The following is a 19,500-nucleotide window of genomic DNA, read 5'->3' on the forward strand; positions in this document are numbered from 1 at the left end:
ATGGTTCAGGTGATTCATATTTATAACTCTGGGCATATCTTTACTCATTAATATCTTCTTAAAGATTAACCACCCTTTTTAAGCTATTTAACATATAGAGACATGATGTTGCTAAACTCATTTACGCTGACTAGTAACGCTAGGGTAGACTTATGTGGTTGCTTTACAAATCCTTGACAACTTGAGAGGATTTGATCTCTAGTCGGTTGAGGGGTCTACATTCTTTTACAGTTCTTAGATTAGCATACATACTTTCAAAAGCCAAAAATGGTGTCAAAAAGAAGTAAAGCTTTAAGGCACCATTCTCTCAGCACCTATGAGGTCCTGCTTGCATCTCTCTTTGTCTTATTGGTGGTTGTCTGTGCTGGATTATTTGCAGTGTCCTGGCTGGCAATCAAGGAATCAGAAAGAGGTAAGTCCCATGGCTTTGGCTACTGAAGCATTTCCCAGATGAACATGCCCACTCTAATCTCAGTTCTCCTGCCAATACATTTTATTCATTGCTATGCTTTCATGACAAGATATCTATGTTGCATTCAGATACTTTCTGCAGTTCACTTCATAGAATATTGGAAAATTAGCTCGTATATAATTTAGAATTTAATTCAGAATTCAAGCATGAGACTAAGTTTTTAAAATAAAGTGTTAAGTAAGTTTTTAGTTTGAGCGTATAACAAGGTAGCTTTCATAGCCTGTGGATTCCTTCTGATACAATTTAAATCATAAACATATTAAAACATTGTTAACCGGTCAAGTCAATAAATAGGCAAGGTTAAAGGAAACATATTGCTTATTTCTGGAGAATAATATTTTCATTTTCTCATTAGTCCAACAATTTTAATTGTAACAATATAAGGGAGCTTGGATGTAATTGTAGACTTAGAGAGATCTCAGGCGGCCTGAATAGCAATCTGTAATAAATAGAAATGGGGAAAAGTAACTATTATTTAGAGCTAAATTATCTATACCAGCAGCTTTACAAAGATCTTCAAATGTATTCTCTTGTTACAACAAACCTATGAATTAGTTGTTACAGTTACCCTCGTTGTATTTATTTATTTATTTATTTATTTATTTATTTATTTATTTATTTTTAAAGATTTATTTATTTATTTCAGAGAGAAAGAGAGAGAGAGAAAGCGGGGGGGATAAAAAGAGCACAGCGGCATGGGCAAAGGAAGAGGGAGAGAGAGAATCCTAAGGAGACTCTGCTCCCGGGTGACCCGGAACCCCGACTCAGGGCTGGATCTCATGACCACAAGATCATGACCTGAGCTGAAACCAAGAGTCGGTCGCTTAACCAACTGTGCCACTCAGGTGCCACATAGTTACCCTCATTCTAGAGGTGAGGAATCAGAGACAAATTTAGGTAACTTTTTTTTAAGATGTTATTTATTTATTTGACAGAGAGAGACACAGTGAGAGAGGGAACACAAGCAGGGGGAGCGGGAGAGGGAGAAGCCGGCCTCCCGCGGAGCAGGGAGCCTGATGCGGGGCTCGATCCCAGGACCCTGGGATCATGACCTGAGCCAAAGGCAGACGCTTAACGACTGAGCCACCCAGGAGTCCCTTAAGTAACTTTTTAAATTTGTATCAGTACTTTATAGTTTTATAAAATAATTCCAATACAATCTCATTTAAATACTATCGTTATCTCCAAGGGATGTATTTTCAAGAGAAAGAAGATTTGGGGTATTTTATATAGAGGTTTGCTTAGACTTGTAGAAGAGTGGCTGCTTTAGTCTTAAATTCTGTAAATAACCTGAAGGGTATGTAATCGTTTGAGAGTCCACTGGAATCTTTGATGCTCAGTGAAGGTACAAAAGCTATTTTGTAAGTAAAATTAAAGTAAATATTTATAAGTGTTAATATGATTTGATAGTGAACAACTAAATATATAAAGAGAGTTGAGTTAAATCTCTAATAGAACACCAGAAGACATAAGACATGCTACCTTTCATACACCATTTTATTTTTTATTGAAAATCATTTTAGACTTACAAAAATGTTGCAAAAATTGTAGAGTTCCTATATAACCTTCTCCCAGCTTCCCCTAATGTCGGTGTCTTGTATATCCATAGTACAGTTGTCACAAACAAGAAACTAACATTGGTACAATATTATTAACCAAACCATACGCTGTATTCACATTTTACCAGTTTTCCTACTAATGCCCTTTACCTGTTCAGGATCCAAAGCAGATTCCTACACAGAATTTACTTATCCTATTCCATCAGCCTCTTCCAATGCAGGACAGTTCTTCAGTCTTTCCTTGTCTTTCACATTTAAATACGCAAATCTAAATGTAATTTTGAGTATTTAAAAACAAATAAAATGGCATAAATGATAATATTTCATCAATTATGCAATGATAACTGTTTAGACTAAATGCCAGTTTATTGCTTAAAATATTATTTCTAATGTTCCTTCTGGACTGGGAAGTTTGGCATCCATCTATGACAGATCCTGGGTTCTAAATTGTGTCAAACCTATGTCCAAATTCCAAATCTGTCACTTATTAACTTTATCACCTCAGCTCATATGAAGCTTAGCTCCAATTTCTCCATCTGGGAAAAGGAGAAATAACATCTTCTCATACCATAGCATGGGAATTATGTATCGTTATTAATACATTTATAAAAGATTTCATCACTGTGTCTCAGTTGAAGAGTCTCATTTTAAATTTAAATATATATCAAAAAAGATATTCTGAGAAAGGGAGTATGCAAGATTGGATGGCACATTTTATTACCCAAGTTTATATTCAATTTGTTACCTTTTCCCTTACATTTTCTTATATTGAGATAACATACTTTCTGCAGCATTCTCAATAACTTCTCCAATAACAAAAGGTCGTACATGCCAACTTTATCATTATTAGAATAAAAGAAGTAGTTTCAAGTCTATGTTTCAAAGTAACACACACACTGAAACCTTCACAGCAATGCACGTGTAGAAAGCCAACAGTGTCCCTGGATGCTAGGTTTTCAAGAAGTATGTGAAAGCAGCTACAGAACTTTTAAAAACTTTTAGTGGTTTATTTCTCGCCATGAATCCCTCAATCAGTTCCCAAAATCGGTGAAAGTTTATCCCTTATCTTCTAACAGGAATCTCAGTAGTAAAAACAACAACAACAACAACAACAACACTTGGAAGCTTAGACTGTGGATTAGATTTCAAAGAAAAGAAAAAAAATAGTAGGATAAAGAAGAGTATTTTTAATCCTGTAAAACAACAACATGGCCACACACACACAGAAAATGTACCTAATGACGGAATATGAAGTCTGCAAAGAAAAAGCAGGAACTACCACACCAACACATGAAGCAAGAACATTACATCTGAGTATCAACTGGAATGTGCATATTCTCTCTTATTCATAACTCACATTTCTAGTGTTTTATTTCTTATTAATTCATTTAGATGCAGCGTTTGGAGAAAGTCACCAAACCAGAGGGACATTGAAAATAACATCTGGAGCAACATATAATCCTAATTTGCAAGACAAACTCTCAGTGGATTTCAAAATTCTTGCTTTTGACCTTCAGCAAATGGTAGGAGGCTGTCTTTTTTTCAGCTGATTTAAAATCATAAAACATAGTTTCACTAACTACTTGCCAGAAGATACGTAGATCCCATTTTCTTACTTTGAGAAAATCGGTAAATAAATGTAAAATGCCCAGGATGCTTAAATGTATGAGACCCATCACCACAGAGAAGGAAATTGTCTGTAATCCAATTCGAACAGAACAGAAAGATCAGTTTGTTTAAAGTGTTCAACAAAAGTTTGTCTTAAATATAATATATTTTTTTAAAACTTTTATTTTTTAGATGGATGAGATCTTTCAATCAAGTAACCTGAAAAATGAATATAAAAACTCAAGAATTTTACAATTTGAGTGAGTATAGCTCAAAATTTTTCTACTGATAGAAAGAACAGAGAATCACAAAATAGTGATTTTTTGCTAATATTTACTAATATTTGCTATTATAGAATCCCACAGTTAGGAGAAAAGGGAACATTTAAAATTTTCAACATATTTTAAGGATTTTGTGAGAAAAGTGGCACAGCATAAACTCTCATACTAGTAGCAAATAATTACTCTGGGTAATTTATCTTATGTTAAATATTTCTCTCTCCTAAGTAAAATCTTGCAGAGACATATGGAGGGGGCTGAGGTTGGATGTATGCAGATGCAGATAGAGTGATTTGCTCTGAACATGTGAAAGACGTTCACTCATTACATTCCATTTACACTGTAAGTCACTGGAAAGAGGACATGTGTTCAGTGTTGTCCCCAGAAAGCAGAAGATGACAATGCTAGGTCACTACCTATAAAATGTGAATATTCATGAATTTTACTTTTATCGATTTGTCATTTAACACACATACATCATCTATCATGTAGTAATGTTACTAGATGTCCATGGCAAGTTGTATATACAGTTTGTGTCATAAGAATGCTGGAGAGGAAATATTTTAAATGATGTCATCTAGTCCTTGCTTGCCTGCCTGAGGCTGGAATGCCCACAGCCTCGCTAGGAAATTCATCGTCATCCAACAAAAGAAAGAGATTCATACAGCTCAAAATAGATTCCTTCATACAAGGATATCTGATAAAAATTAGGAAACCATTTTCAACATTGCTGTGAGCATCATTGTTACTGATGTGTTTTATTTGTTTCTAACTTCAGTTGCTGGAAAATTATTTCTTATTTTCAACCATGTCTATTTCTTTGGCCCTGACTGATCCTGGTTGTAGTTCTTAATTTTTTACAGAATAAATGCATCTCTATCTTAAATGCTACATCAATCCTTCTTTCTGAACCAGAAATGGCATCCCTTTTCTCTTCTCCTTAGGTAGTCTTGTCTCAAGCCTCTCAGACTGTGTCTTGCACCTTTCGCAAAACCTTCCACTACCAGCGTTTCCAACCTGAGGGACTCTTGAATAGGTGACACTCCTATGCTTCCAGAGAGCTAGTTTAGGTTTTTTTCATTAAAATTCTATTCTAACAGAAAGTTACCGCCCTACTAAGAGTATACTTATTGTTATATCTGTAGGACGAGTTAAAGAAAACATGTAGCACTTAACATAGTCCTCAATATATCAACAAGACTTGTCAAGAATAAGGATTGTTTATTTTCTAGGACTTTATATAAAGAACACATACACTGAGACAGACATTAACTAGATTTCTGGAAATACAGATATCAAAGACATATTCTTTGCTCCGAGGGAGCTCATAGTCTAACAAGAGAGAAAAACTGATGATTATATTATAGTATGACAATTGCTACCTTATATGCAGGCACAAGATGCTGAGGTGAGCGGGTCAGGGACAAACCTAACTGGGGCTAGAGTGTCAGGTAAGCATCCTTACAGGAGGTGACCTGGACTGGTTTTTAATGGCTTGTAAGGACGGATTGTAAAGATGGATGCAATGTATAGTAAAGGAGAAATAGATTGATTTTTTCTAGCTATCAATGAGTGTCCACCAAGGTGTTGAGACATCAGGAGGATGTGGAACGTAAGCCTAGGAGTCTGACATTTAACCTTTTACAAATGGAAGCCATAAGGGACTCTAGATCATTGGAGAAATGCAATGACTAACTACACAGAAAGGCTGATCTCCTACCTCAGATCACAAACAGCTGAGTCAGACAGCCTGGCAACAAAGACACTGGGTACCTGTTCTTGACAAGAGTACGGACATTAGTGAAAGAATCCTTAGTTCTTAGTGGACAAACTGGGGAAGGAAGGTCAAGTCAAAGGCAGAGATCATGTTTAGAAAAACAAGGACGAGATCAAACGAGGATTATTTCATGAGCAGAAGAAAACTCAGGGCCTTGACATTTCTTGTTGGCACAAAACTAATCCTATCAGCGGAAGTCACGATGAAAACAACAATGAAAAGATGATGAATCTCCCTCTCTCTCATTCTCTTTCTTTCTTTCCTTTATTTTTCTTCTTTCTGATCTATGTATCTACTTATATTTATCATTCTTTATCTCACGGCATATTCATGACATCTTGGTCCCCATGGCCAGACAGCTCTATACTCACCTACTGTCTTCATGCCTGTCTACCGTACAGAGACTTCTACTCTTGTTTGCCGGGGCTTATTATCTCTGAAAATCTCTTTCATTGGCTCAATATCAGAACTGGAAGGAGACATGTGGACTCTTAGGAAAGGTTTCTGTTTGTATACTTGCTTGTTTTTGTTTGTTTTTTGTTGTTGTTGTCTTTCTCAAAAGGCTATTTTTAATATATTTATTCAATAGTCTGTGAGGATGAAAACATGCATACAAGACTTTTTTTTTTTGCCACTTTAAGCAAGATGTCTATTTTGGAGTGTGTGGATCCAGTTTCCCTTTTTCAGTTTTGTAGAGGATTGAGTGTGGAGCTCTGCATTAAAGCATTAATTCAAGGGTGCCTGGCTGGCTCAGTCATTAAGAGTCTGCCTTCGTTCGGCTCAGGTCATGATCTCGGGACCCTGGGATCGAGCCCCACATCCAGCTCCCTACTCAGCGGGAAGCCTGCTTCCCCTGCTTGTGTTCCCTCTCTTGCTGTGTTCCCTCTCTTGCTGTGTCTCTCTCTGTCCAATAAATAAATAAATCTTTAAAATAAAAAATAAAGCATTAATTCAGATTTTTCAAAGGTTTTAGCATTTCTTAAGAAGGTTTTAGACATTTCTTAACGTCCATACTCTTGTCACCAGGTACTTGCCTCTCCTTATATCGGGTTCTGCCCAGTGAAATCCATACAAAGCAGAGTCTATTGCAGAGTTTATTAGGATAGTTTTGCTAATGGAACTCTTCATATCCACATGTTTACAACATGCTGGATAACTTTATTTTCACTAGATTGGGAAAAATTGCTGAATATAGACTTTTATATACAGTCTTGGTGGGTTATCAAAACCCCAGCATTTTTTTGATATTTAATAAGTGCTCTTTTATTTCTCTAGATGGTAAAAATCACTATATTGGAAACTGTAAATTATTCGAGCTGAAGAATTATTTCTTTCTCCTCCTTTATAGCTACCTAAAAGACCAATGTAGTAGCTAAACCTTGATATATATTTTATAATGATTTACAAATAATACACTTTATCAGTGTAGAGATACTCATGCCCAGTTGTAGCTGAACTACTTCTAAATCAGAAGTGAGTTTTTGAAAGATGCAATGCAAAGGAATTTCATGAAAATGTCTGTAAGATAAATTATAGGTCTCAGCTCTCTGAGAGACTGAGAAAAGTAGGAAAAGAAATTCAGAAGCAGGAAAGAAAGCAACAAGCAAACATTTAGGTTTACTTTAAATAATCATTTATAAAATGACATACTCAGAATAAAGTGGCAGACTCCTAATTAGCTTTACAGACTATTTTAAACACCAATTGATAAAATCAGACAACAGAAATAACTGAGTTCTCAATTAACTACCACACCAACTGTGAAAAATACATCTAAAAATCCTTTAAAATACCTATTTTCCTTTTGGTTATTGATTTTAATTCACCTCACACTATATTCATGGGTATGTGGTCAAACAAGAGTAGTCAGAAAACTAAACTGAGTCAACAAGGTATCCTTTCTTCCTTTTAAAAATATTCCTTAATATCAGCCCCCAGATTGTGTGTTAAATTGTGTGCATGTGTGTATGCATGTGTGTGCGTGTGTGTGTATGTGTGGCCACTTGCAAGTGTGCTCTCCTCTGGGAACACTATGTTATGCTGCTTTGTGGAAAGTGCTTTGACTCAGAGAGCATTTAGCAGTTGATTCTTTTTTTTTTTAAGATTTTATTTATTTATTTGACAGAGACAGCGAGAGCAGGAACACAAGCAGGGGGAGTGGGAGAGGAAGAAGCAGGCTCTCCGCTAAGCAGGGAGCCCAATGTGGGCCTCAATCCCAGGACCCTGGGATCAAGACCAGAGCCAAAGGCAGATGCTTAGTGACTGAGCCACCCAGGTGCCCGCAGTTGATTGTTTTAATAAAGTGCTGTTTATCCTTTGTGGCAATATGCAGCTTATTTTGCCCTTTGAGCACAGATGAGTCACAAAGTTAGGAAAGGAAAGACTTTTGTTTACTCAGCAACCCTGGAGGTTATCAATATCATTAAGAAAATAAGAGATAAGAAACATTTTGATTTATTACACACAGACTCTCTGTGCAATGATAGAATTTATCTGCTTTAAGAGAAAAAAAAACAGATATTCCACTGAAATAAGTACTTTGAAATGAAAATAGCCATTGTTAGGTGGTTGTTGTTTTCCTAAGGGAAGAATTCCCACTTACCTTAATAATAAAATCAGTCTCACAGCAGTGATCAAGATCAGTATCTAACTAATCAAATAACTTGAGCTTTCTCATTAGGTGAAACACAAATGTTTATTATGGTTTTCCTGATTTCTACATATATGTCTCTTATCTCAACACTTAGAGTGAATGGGAAAAGAAATTTTAAAAAATACCTTAATAAATAAAATCAGTCTCACAGCAGTGATCAAGATCAGTATCTAACTAATCAAATAACTTGAGCTTTCTCATTAGGTGAAACACAAATGTTTATTATGGTTTTCCTGATTTCTACATATATGTCTCTTATCTCAACACTTACAGTGAATGGGAAAAGAAATTTTAAAAAATAAAACTGTATGTGATATATGTTAACTAACTGAAATTAAAATAAATTACATTAACTTAAAAAATTAAAATAATTTTAAAAAATTAAAATAACTTAAAAAAACAAGAAGTTATTTGTAAAAATAAATAAACAAAACTGTATGTGGATATAGAATATGAAATTCTTGTCCTTCCAAAGTATAAATAATTAAAAGCAATGTAAAATTTACAACTAAGAAGCTACATCTTTTATATAAAATGTCTTATGCCTGAGAATGCACTAGTCCAGTTACTTTCACTTCAGCAAAGGAAAATTCCAGACTTGTACTTTCTCTACCAAAATGCCTTACCTCTTCACCCCCTAACTCAAATAAAATAAAGGCAAGTGTTCAGTCAAAAATTACATAAAGAAATAATTGAGGGGCACCTGGGTGACTCAGTCAGTTAAGTGGCCAACTCTATTTTAGCTCAGGTCATGATCTCAGGGTCTGGGATGGAGCCTCTGTAGGGCTCTGTGCTCAGTGGGGAATCTCTTGAGGATTTTCTCCCTCTCCCTCTCCCTCTGCCCCTACCACTGCTTGCACACACACACACTCTCTCTCTCAAATAAATAAATCTTTTAAAAAAGAAAAAGAAAGAACTGATATTTTATCAGAATTAAAACTATCTACTGTGCAACCAAGGATAATGTTAAAATGTAGATATGAAGACAGAGAAATGTATTTAATTTTGTCCATAATTAATATTGCGGATTTAACTATTTGGGGGCAAAGGGCCATAAAGGAGACATAATTAAAAGAAGAGGGAAGAGGAGAAGAGGGGAGGGATGGGGTGAGAGGGGAGTAGAAGAGGGGGAAGAGTGTCAGAGAGGAGAAAGGAGAGAGGCAGAGGGAGAAAGAGAGGAAAAGAAAAGAGAAGATTCTATCTCTCAAAATTATGGAGGGAAAAAATATCTATCCCTTCCTCCCCCAAAACCCAACTAGCTATTTTCCCTATCTATTTTAGAAATAAAAATCTGGTACCACTGCAAGATAAAAACCTGGACCTGCAACTAAGTAAATGTGTTGTATGGTCTTTCCTCTTGACAAATAACTCCTATGGTGTTGATAGTGATGGTTGAGGCTATGGGAATGGCAACTATGTAAAAATGCATCTGGAAAACAGAGGCTCTGGATTTCATTCCTATCTCTAATAGTAATAAGCTGTATAACTCTGGGCAAAGTTATCTACATTAGTCTGAGCCTCAGTCTCCTTATTGCTAAAATAACAATGTTGGCCAATATCAGGTGCAAAAAAATAGAATAATCTCCCTTTCCTGGAACTTCTCTTTAAGTAAATATGGAATAAAGCTTGGGAGTTGTATGCCACTTAGGATTTTTAAAACTGCAATTAACAGAACACATGACTAAAAATACCACAACCAACAAATGCTTATCACCTGACATCACAAGAAAGCTAGAGGTTTCAACAGAGGTTAATTCAATGGAACAATGACAATCACATAATCAGGAATTTAGGTGCTTTCCTTCTTTCACTATGCCATCTTTAGCTTGTCAACCATAGCTCGTCTCATGGTCCCAAGGCGGAAGTGGCAGTTCTGGCAATCGTATGTAAACATAATAATGTTCAACAAAGAAGAATAGTCTACTATAAGCCTTTCTCAGTTAGATATACACAAACTTTCCAAAAAAGTTTCTCATCAGTGTCCCTTCAGATTCCATTCATCAAGTCTCAGTCATACGCCCATAAATAAAACTGTCATTGATACAAGGAATGGTTGGAGAAGACATCACCTTCCCTGAGAAAATGGAGAATTATTCTCAAATAAAATTAGGGATCAGCCAGCATGGAAAAATTAATGAAGGTGGAAGAGTAGATAAAAAAAATTATGTGTGACAACATGTATCATTATGAAAGACGGCAAGTGGTTCTATGTATGGGTAAGTTTGGGGAACCCTGAACTAAACAGTTACTAAGGAACCTTCTCATTTATAAGATTTGGTTACTATGATTTAAGCGAAGTTAAACATTCTAACTTTTTACACTAATCTATTTAATAGAGGGGAAATGTGAAATTGTTTTATCAGAATAAGCCAGTTCATTTCAAAAATGAAAAACCAGCTATGTAGAAAGGAATCACTTCTGCTGAACTATGAACCTGTATAGTGGCACAGACTTTAAGGAGGAATATCGTACCTAGAGGAGATGCTGATCTACTATGATCTTCAAGGGATGTTCTGATCCTGTATATAGTCCCGGAGGAAAAAAAAATATTCTAAGCTCTACCAAGATAGGGTATGGACAAATAAATAAAGAGCGCTTTTAGAGTTGATGAAGTCCTTGAAGAATCTCATTAACTAACAGAGATATGAGATAGATACCACAAGGATATGAGTGTAACTGTCCAAATTTCAAAACCAGCAAACATACAATGCACAATTTGATTCTTCCTAGTCTTCCTCTTCAGGATCCAAGTATGCTTTGAGTACCCGCCAGCTTTCTGAAGGGCACACAATGAAGATCAGGGTTAGAGTTTGTTTCCCAAGTGGTTTTACCCTAAAAGAATACCATAAGCCAAGCAGAAGTGTAGGCAGGAGAGCAAAAGTCATTCATGTATCCCTTTTGGGCCAAAAAAAATGTTCATTTTTTATGTTTCTTTAAACTGTAAACAAATCACCAATGAAGAAAACTTTTTAAATGTATGTTTCAAAACAGGGGACAAATAAAAAGGAGTATGATTTGGGCCATATTACTGAATTCTAATGTTATGGTCAGGAATAATGCAAGCAAAATAATCCCAACTTTTGACCATGAAATTGACTGAATAGCCCCCAAATCCCAAGTGTCTCTGTCTTCTTTCTATCCCTTGAAATCAGGGCATATTTTGATATTTTATATTAAGAATAAAGAAGAAAAAGTAGATATAGAGTCACTGCTATAAGCTTGCTATCAGACCTTTATAAACTATATAGAAAACTTCTCTGAATCAGTGAAACTCTCTTAGACTTCTCCCTACTTAAAAATAACCTGTGAAAAATTACAGATACACACTTTTCTTTTCTTAAAACAGTAAATTAAAAGTAAACATCATGATACCGTGTGACTGTGTTTAATTTGACACAGGGAACTCTGGTCTGAGGATTAGGGTGCTAATGCAGAAAACTCAAGATTCCAATTCTGGATATGTCTGTGTTCTTAGAGAAACATTTAGTCTTTCAATTTCCTTTTCTTCCACCTGTAAAATAAAGATAATATTTGACATAACCTACCAAGTTTTACTACATAGGTACAATAAAGTGATAACTATAGAGAATTTCAAGATATCTTACATGAATTAAGCACAAATCATTTGATGAAGGCTGACTTTTTCCTCTTATATCATCTTTTGCATTGCAGAAATGGCAGCATTTTAGTTACATTTGACCTTTTCTTTGCCCAGTGGGTGTCAGATGAAAATGTAAAAGAAGAACTGATTCAAGGCATTGAAGCAAATAAATCCAGCCAACTGGTCACTTTCCATATTGATTTGAACAGCATTGATATCACAGGTATCTGTGAACATTATTTGATTTCTTTGAATCATTAAGCTATGAAATTAAAATTCTAGCTATATACCAGGGAAGCAGTGGGATCGTCCTTGACTTTAGGAGCATGTCTCATTGCCTGAGGTAGCACATTTACATGAGAAATGCGAAATACGAAGAAACCATATTTGAAGGAAAATATCAGTCAGGAAAAGTTTGTGAAATATCAAAAAAGGTTCTGAAAGTATTGGCATACGTAAATGTTTGTGGGTCTCATCATAGTCTTGGTGTGTGTCAAGCACACCCTGACTTTGCAGGAACGCTCCAACAGTAAGGGACACTCATTACTTCCTGATAGAGTCATAGACATTATTAAATTACAAAGTCAAATGTCAAGCCCACTCTCTAATTAGGAACATAAAAGAAGGAGAGGGAAAAATAGAGACGTCAATGAGTTTGATTCATCCCAGATAGTTGTTAATAAAAAATAAAACTTCATTTTTAAAATAAGCAATTTTAAAATAAGAATCAATCAAAGGGAAAGAGAGACAAGGCATCAATAATAATAGTCTATCGATACTTGGGTTGTTCTAAATATCCCATTCTAGTTATCCTCCATTCAGTTCAATTCGACAAACATTTACATTATGTCTTCATTTTGGTTGAGGACAATACTACTGATTTGCCAGGCCCATCATTCCTTATCTGTAAGCCGCAGAGGCAAGTGTGTCTTGGAATTTAGAAATTGTTGGACTTCAGAAAGCGAATCAATATATAAATATCCACATCAAGTGGAATAAAGGCAAACTTTAAATAGCCTAACACCAGTTTAAGCAGTTTTGGCTTTAATTATTTTATTATGATTATGATGATTATGATTATGATTATTATTACTACTACTACTACAGAATGAGATCAGTCAGTATAGGTTTGTCTCTAAATCAAATGTATAAAAACATGCTGAAGTTTTCTTTTTGTTTTTGATTTAGTGATAGTAGATCTGAAGTTGCAGACCTCTAGTTGCTTTTCTTTACAGTATTGGTTCATCAAACACAGTGTCCTCTTTCATTGAGTCTCTTGTCACACCTGTTTAGTGAGAAGACAACGGATGCTCTTAAGAGCCGCCTCCAGTGATGGCTTGGTTCCCTCTGGCACAACTGCTGGAGTAAAGAATGTTTGGGATCTTTGTCTGATTCAGATGAGCTAAAAACTACTACTCTAAGTTAGAATAGGTGCTTTACTTATCGACACGTTTAATCCTTATGTTAATCTTACTACATGGTGTCTTTACTGCCCCCCCCCAATTTTAGAGATGAGAAGACCAAAGCACAGATAATGTTGATAAATAGCCTGAAATCATACAGTTATTTAGAGTTCGATGGAAGATTCTGACCCATGTGGTCTAACCCTAATGTCTGTGCCCTTATCCATTGCACTCGTTTGTTTACCATGTTTTATCTCTGAACAGCCTTGATCGATACTTTCTCAATAGTCATTTTCTTCAAGAAACTTGGTTTCTTACTATCTTTAGTTGGATATGCATCAGTTTCTAGAGGTCTTTAATGGCAAATGAATTAACAGGTATGCTGAAATTTATTTTTATGACTCCCTACAGTTGGGCTATTTGGGGGTGGCCTTAAAAAATATTTATTTATTCAATAAAAGCATATCCTTGGGTTAACTTAGAATAAATATCATGGATGCAATAAACTGTATCACAACATCAACTCAGGAATATGTTCCACATTTTGAGGTTACATTTAATTTCTTGAACTATGTTAAGACATATTCATAAACATGATACCAAGCTTTATTTTAGATATTTAAGTTTAATATTTACTTGTCTCATGTGAATTTTTTAACTTATTACATTTAAAATTGGATGAAATTTTCATAAATACCATGGATTTTTATATAGCTCACAGCCAAATCAAATATAATAAAAAATAAAATATTAAAATATTTATGAAAAAATCTTATAAACCTTATTTTATTATCTTTTTAATCAATAATCTACCAATTTTTATTTATGAAGCTGCTATAGATCTTGTAGGAATAAGACAATGCAGAAATTAAGAAATACTGAGGCAAACAACCTAGTTAGTAGAAGACACTATAACTCTTCACATACTTACCATAAATACAATTTTGAATAAAAACAAATTGACTAGATGAGGGATTTTCATAAGGTATGCTTTGGTTTCCTTTATACCTACATAGTTGTCATTATATTTTTAAAACTATTAAATATTTTAAAGGGTGAGGAAAACAGTTAATTTTTACCTTTTATGGGAAAAGCAATTCATATTTAAACAGGACTTGATTCTTAGTAGCTATTATTATGTGCAAGATTATTTTGACATCTTCCATATATTTCAGTGCAAAACCATTGGTTCTAAGTTTAACATGATCTGGTGTGCAATGTTATATTAGATGTCTTAAATATAAATTACTATGATGAATAAGTATCTTTCTTAAATGAGCAAATAAGCAAACTTTTTGCATAGGTAAATTAGATAAAGAGAACATAGAGATTCTGGAAATTCATCAAATGTATTGCAATCAAATAATGATGGAAACATCCAGCATGAGTTAGGATAAAATGGGAACTCTAAAAGATCAGACGCCCTTTGAATGATATGAAAACTGCACTCACTATTTTGCAATATTTTTATATTACAATCCCAAACTTCAAATCAACTTTACTTTATTCCAGCACCTTTGGAAAGTTCCTCTACAGTAAGTCCTGCAACAACTTCAGGTCAGTACTTACGGCATTTTTAAAAATATAACTTGGTGATCATCAAACTCCATGACATAGAAAAGGATTTTTTTTTCATAGCCCTATCTGAGACATTTATTCTTCATATTAACATGTAAGAAGTTTACATTTGGTTAAGAGCAATGTAGTTCATAATCTTGCAGATTTTATAATGCCTAAGTTATACATGCCAAGGACATACATTTCCAATTTCAAAGTTCCTTTCATATTTTAAACTCTATATACGTTCGTATACATGAATGGTGTGTGTGAGTGTATGTGTGGGTGTGTAACATCCTAAAATGTGGCTCTAATCCTGAAGCCTTCGAGATGAATCCATAACATTTGTAAGGTCACTTGGAATAAAAAAAATATATATTTAAAGGATAATCAAATAATGACTTGCAGAACATATTGCCTTCTTGAGAAAGGAGAATCCAAAACTTAATGTGAACTTTTCTTTATTCCAGCATTTCGTTATCCCATCTTTCTAACTACAATTGGTTATTACTGCTCATAAAATTTATTTTTTTGTTTGTTTTTTGTTTTTTTATTATGTTATGTTAATCACCATACATTACATCATTAGTTTTTTATGTAGTGTTCCATGATTCACTGTTTGCATATAACACCCAGTGCTCCATGCAGTACATGCCCTCTTTAATACCCATCACCAGGCTATAAAATTTAGAACTTCACTTTGTCTCACCAAGATCACACCATTATCACAAGAGTTTGCTTTGAGAAGTTATCAAAAATTCTAAAATTAACCTAACCTATCTCAAAGTGTAAAATTATTATGTTGTAGAAAAATAATTTAAATTGAAGTCAGGAGCCCTAAACATCAATCCTGACTCTGCCAACCTCCAGAAACACTGGGCACATCTCTTTACTCCTCTGAAAATCTGCTTCCCATAAATTGCAAATAATAAAATTTTTCTGAATATTTCAAAGTCATTCCAAATATCAAATGTATATATAAATAATTTCTAAAAGTATAAAGATATTACTTTTGGTACTATCTATTATCACGAGCATTTTTATAATATTGGAAAGATCTACATTTTTTTAACGTATCTACTTGGGCCAGGTACTACATTTTACCAGCATTGCTTCATTTAATTTTCAGAATGATCCTATAGGGATGTAATATTTTTTCCACTTAAAAATAAATTAGTGAGCAGTGTGCCCAGAGTCACATGGCTATTAAGTGTCAAACTTAGGAATTAAAAGGAATTCCTTTGGACTCCAAAGCCCATGGTCTAAGCATATCCCAAGCTTCTATTTCAAATAACATCAGATTAACCTAGAACACTTAAGTCCACAACCATTAAGAAATTAATGAATCCTCATGTTTAGTTGTTGATCATTGAATAACATCATCTTCTCTACTTAAAAAACAAAAGATGTCTTAAAATCTAAAAACCTCTGCTCTACAATTCTAAAAATCAGTGAAAACATAAAAGATTTATTCTTAGATCCAGATACAAATGACATATCCTTAAGCAAATAGATAATCATAATTTACAGTAACTTTAAAAACTCTCAGTTAAATATTAAACAGAGAAAATATACAATACAGTTCTAATCATCAGTTTAAAAAGGTAGAAATTATCTTAATGCCATTTATTTTTACAGGCAAGCTAACAACCAGCAGTCCTCTGTCAACTTCAGGTCAGTATTAATAATTTTATTTATACCTTTTTAAAAAGTTTTCACTTATGTTTTATTTTAGGCTCTTAAGAATTCTCTGCTAACACAGCAGTTAATATTACTCCTATTTTTAGGATAAGAAAATTGGAGCATAAAAGTTTGCAGCTTAAGCCTAAGATTTCACCAAAAGTGAGCAATGTGTTTAAGGCTAATGCCTGGATTAGCTGACCTCACTCCATTCCTCTGTTAGAACCGTGGTTATTATCTTTTGCTAAGAATGCCACCAATAGGATCAAAATGTTTGCCAGAAGGGACGTAGGTTTCATCAGATGTGAAGGGTGTTTTTTTTTCTTTGATTATTCGGTCGGCATACAAGGTAGAAACGCTTGCTCTCTCACGATATGAGTAGCCAAACCAGCACCAAAATAGCCTTGAATTCATTCATTCAACAAGTTTTCATTAGGTGACTACTCTGTGCTAACTCCCACCACATAATTTTGATCTGTCAATTTCTCTGGATTCCTACTGTCTACCGTGCTTTTGTCTGCTTGTCAACTAAATTGCCTTTTCTGGTCCTAACTTAATCTTCATGTTGAATGGCCTGGGTGTGTCCCTCATCTCTTCAGATAAACTCCATAAAGGTAATGTTGTATAGAGCTTCAGCTCCTAAATTAATGCTGCTATTTTTATGTTATTAGAATCCATATCAGGGCGCCTGGGTGGCTCAGTTGGTTAAGCGACTGCCTTCGGCTCAGGTCATGATCCTGGAGTCCTGGGATCTAGTCCCACATCGGGCTCCCTGCTCAGCGGGGAGTCTGCTTCTCCCTCTGACCCTCTTCCCTCTCGTGCTCTCTCTCTCTCATTCTCTCTCTCTCAAATAAACAAATAAAATCTTAAAAAAAAAGGAATCCATATCAAATGTAATATCCATACAAGGAAAGAACTTTTGTAAAACTATAAATGCCCTTCTCTGTAAGACTTAATAATTCTTGAATAAAATGGTTGGCGTGATATTTGAAACCAAAGGGATATGTAAATCATTAATCAAAATCCTTTATGAACCAATAAAGGCTGCCTGGAGTTGTGTTCAGGTGTTAACCCATACAGCAATCCAGCATACTGAAAAATAAAACTCTTCTTAATCACACAGTCTCCTCTCCAATGTGGAAAAATTACTTACAGCATTTAAAACCACCTTTGAACCCACTTTCAAAAAAAATTCTTTTCGGATTGATAATGGCTAGTTCCTCCAGTCTAAAAATAAGCTGAAAAAGTAATTTTAACATATTTTGAGAAATACCATTCTCAAACTTTGAAAGTCAGCAACAAATATCCAAATTAGTGCCTGTTTTCTATGTGTCTATTGATTCAATGAGTGATTCATACAAACCACAGTATTGAAGACATCTCAAGTGTATAAAATGTCCTAAGAAAAATATGTGGAATGATTTAGAAGGGGAAAAAAAATCAGTGTAAAAGCAAGAAAGTCTTAGACTTAAAAAGTCAGTGTTTCTCCCTTACTACCCTGAGGACAAACTTGTCAAAAATGTAAGAAGTGGCTGAAATTTATGCCAGTTTCCTCTGGCCAGAGGAGATAGTGGTTGGGAGGCAAAGAGCGTGAGAGTGGTAGTTCACCCATACTTTGCTCTCATGGGAAATGAAACAAAAATCTCCTTTCCTACATGTAAGCTACAGGAATGGGATCAGTACACAGTTAGCCCTATCTTTCACACTTTTGGCTTTTGATATGTCAATCGAAGACCAAAAAACAACATACAATTCTCTATCATTGAAAAAGCATAGGCAAATCCATCATTAACTAATTCTGCTAATTACTCTATATGTGGTGTTTGGCAAGCTACCTCGTCTTTTTTAACTTTGGATTAAATTACATATCTTAGAGAGCGATCATGAGAATTAAAAGAGAGATAATGGAGAGACCACTGTACTCTCTCAATTCATCACTGGCACAAAGTTAGATTCCTTCCTTGTCCCTTCTGACTTAGAAAAAAAAAAGGCAGTTGGATGCCTTTTTTAGAAATATTTCAAAAATGGAACTAAGGTTAAAACAAGATAATTGTACTTGGTGATGCTCATTTAAATCTGATCATTTGTTTGACCAAAAACACTCCATTTTTTGAAGCTTTCTTTTTATTGGAGACTGCCTTGAGTTACCTTAATCAATCCTCAAAGAATTATAATAAGGTAAGGAAGTGGAAACATCTCATATTTCCTCTTTTACTGGATCCATGAGTCCCCAGGCATCCTTCCCATTTTTCCCTTTCCTACAGCAAGATACTATAGATTTATAGAGGGGAACAAGGCAATTAAATGTGAAAACCACAGTTTCCAAGCAGTAATTTATTATGAATATGCCTTTCAGGGATGTTAAGTTTATTCTCATCTTTATATGCCTGGAAGACAGAGTTTGAGAAAAATCAACAAATGCATGCATCATATACCTGGCATTAGTACTATTATAAATTCTGCCAAAGAGAATTTTTCTATGATAGCGGGTACAAAGTCCATGAGGATTAGGTTCTATTGTTCAACTGCCTTTGTTGCCAATTACTGTAAAGTTTTATTAACCCGTTTGGAACACTAGAGGAGGGAGATGGGGACCGGGGTTGAATTACACTGATCGATTTCTTGGCTGCTACAGAGTGCCAAGAGGGGCTGTTTTGGGCAATTGTTCAAATGCTTGAAGGATTTCTAGAATATAGCTTGTTCTAGTCTTTTGTTGCTTCCTATGTTGGCAGTGATTGCAGAAAAACAAAAGTTTCACTATTGTGGGCTTTCTCAATTTCATACAAAATGCAATCTTGCTCCAATACTACTATATGGAGATGCTTGGGGATTGAAGAAAAAGAATCGGCTGATTTAGTAAAGAACATGAAATTGGGTCAAGAGAAGCTAAGGTAGAATTATACTCTTCAGTT

General features: G+C 34.8%; 1 protein-coding gene across 1 annotated transcript in view; it reads left to right on the top strand.

The window, feature by feature from the left end:
* The first annotated feature begins 267 nt into the window (after positions 1-267).
* Positions 268-19,500, top strand: part of TMPRSS15 (transmembrane serine protease 15) — a 112,394-nt gene continuing 93,161 nt past the window's right edge. The window contains exons 1-6 of the mRNA XM_028114726.1: positions 268-412; positions 3,424-3,554; positions 3,832-3,899; positions 12,020-12,171; positions 14,864-14,908; positions 16,547-16,582. Of these exons, the coding sequence (XP_027970527.1) occupies positions 268-412; positions 3,424-3,554; positions 3,832-3,899; positions 12,020-12,171; positions 14,864-14,908; positions 16,547-16,582 (577 nt within the window). The remainder of the gene's footprint in view (positions 413-3,423; positions 3,555-3,831; positions 3,900-12,019; positions 12,172-14,863; positions 14,909-16,546; positions 16,583-19,500) is intronic.

The sequence above is a fragment of the Eumetopias jubatus genome, unplaced genomic scaffold, assembly GCF_037043125.1.
Source record: "Eumetopias jubatus isolate StellerSeaLion01/CBP00866 unplaced genomic scaffold, mEumJub1_p1.0 scaffold_1, whole genome shotgun sequence".
NCBI classification, from domain to species: Eukaryota; Metazoa; Chordata; class Mammalia; order Carnivora; family Otariidae; genus Eumetopias; species Eumetopias jubatus.